A 1,797-nucleotide genomic window follows, 5' to 3' on the forward strand; every position below is an offset into this window, starting at 1 on the left:
TTTTCTGTGAAAAGCAAAAGCAAAAGCAAAAAGCAAAAATGGCCACAACTATCTAATCCAACCCGCTCCCCACCTTTTGAGTATGATTTTGTGAGCTTTTCTTCTTTTTTTGGTGCTTCAGGTACTCCGTCAAGTCCCATCAGCGATTTTGTGTTTTCTGTGCGCAGCTATATACATGACAAAAAGACAAGGTGCTCGATTGCAAGGATGGCTGGCCCCTTTTTGAACATACCTTTCCTGCTCCAGCGCATAGCCTGACCTATCTACAACAACAAAAAGCAAAGTCCATCCAGTGAGAGCCCCGGCGGCCCAAGACTCCCACGGCCAACAAGACAGGATCAGTTATCAGGAATAGCCCTCCCGAAAACGTCAACCAGCCATGTCAGCCTCCTCCGCCATCATCCTTCTGGGAGGCATGGTGCCGACCACAAAGCTTATGGAAGACCTAATCAAAGGTCAAGCAATGGGTCATTCATCTCACCGCACCACATGCCTCCTGACAGCTCCAGGTAGTCGTAACCGAACTGGAGCTGCTTCACCAACCAGTCAACTCTATTGACATGGAGTGACTTCCCCTCGGCGCGGGTCGCCGGACAGTTGCACCGCTCCAGGCCACACCCGTCACAAACCCAACCCTTGTACAGGGTCTTTGGGAAGCAACGGGCGGGCGACTGGAAAGTCGGCCGCCGCAGCACAAACACCTTCTTCCCCAACTTCTCCTTCTTTCCGCGGTTGTACCACCGCGAAGAAGAAGAAGTCGGGGCAGCCGCCTTCGCCGCCGGAGCCTCCCCAGAGCGTCCAGGCCGGTGCTTCAGGATCGACGTGAGTTGATACTCACGACGATGGGTCCTGATGGGCTCCGGCCCAAAGCAACTCTGGTTCGGCTCCGCCGGACCTTGTCCGCGCAGCCCGCGCCCACCAACACCCCCAGCCCCACGAGAGCCCCCAGTCCCACGTTTGCCGACCCCCTTGTCCCTGGTCGACACGGCATGAGCACCAAGGGGCTCGTTGAATCGTACCTGCCCTGCGGCAGGCCGTCGCCCAACGAGCGAATCCTTGGCGCGAACCGGAAGCCGGGACGCGGAGGTTGTCTCCCCTGTGCCGGTGGGAGACGTGGCGGGCTTGCCCCCACCCTGCGCCATGTCCTCCCCATCAATGGATGGAGAGGAGCCCTTTCGGGACGCAACACCTTTAAGACCCACCCAGCGGGGGATCTTTGACCCGGCCGCCTTTGCTAGGGCCTTGACCGTAGTCTTGGCCTTCGCGGCGGCGCGGGAGAGACGAGACGAATCTCGCTCTTTTTTGGTGTTGTCGTCCCTACTCGGTGCTCCCTCACGATCCGGAACGACGGGGACGGAGGGTGGCAGGGTAGGGGCAAGTGGCACAGTGGTGACGTCCGACAACATGGGGGCATCCATGCTGCCGTCGGCACCAGAAGGAGAAGGGGACCGTCCTCGGAGGACGCTGTTGGTCAACCAAGGCCGAGGCCTGGTATCCCGCCGGCGCCTCCTCAGGTCACTGACGCTGGAGTCCGAAGACCCAGAGTCAAAGCTAGTATCTTGCGACGACATTGTCACAAGAATCCTGTTGGGCATGGGTTAGTTTCTGTGGGTCTCTGAAGCTGAAGCAGGGAAGTGTAATGAGAAGAGATGGCCGGAGAGTGGGAGATGCAAAGAGAGCCCAAAGCCTAAAGCTTTGGGCTTTGGGATTGAAGAGTGCTTGGGATTGAAGAGTGCTTGGGATTGAAGAGTGCTTGGGATTGAAGAGTGCTTGGGATTGAAGAGTGCTTGGGATTGA

At 57.6% G+C, this 1,797-nt stretch overlaps 1 protein-coding gene across 1 annotated transcript in view; it reads right to left on the reverse strand.

Annotated features, from left to right (window-relative positions):
* The window catches only part of HMPREF1120_04996 (uncharacterized protein), a 1,923-nt gene extending 197 nt beyond the window's left edge, over positions 1 to 1,726 (reverse strand). Inside the window, exon 1 of the mRNA XM_009159145.1 lies at positions 74 to 1,726. Within this exon, the coding sequence (XP_009157393.1) occupies positions 450 to 1,595 (1,146 nt within the window). The 5' untranslated portion in view covers positions 1,596 to 1,726 and the 3' untranslated portion in view covers positions 74 to 449. The remainder of the gene's footprint in view (positions 1 to 73) is intronic.
* Between the last annotated feature and the right edge of the window lie 71 nt (positions 1,727 to 1,797).

This window comes from Exophiala dermatitidis (genome assembly GCF_000230625.1).
Source record: "Exophiala dermatitidis NIH/UT8656 unplaced genomic scaffold supercont1.4, whole genome shotgun sequence".
NCBI lineage: Eukaryota > Fungi > Ascomycota > Eurotiomycetes > Chaetothyriales > Herpotrichiellaceae > Exophiala > Exophiala dermatitidis.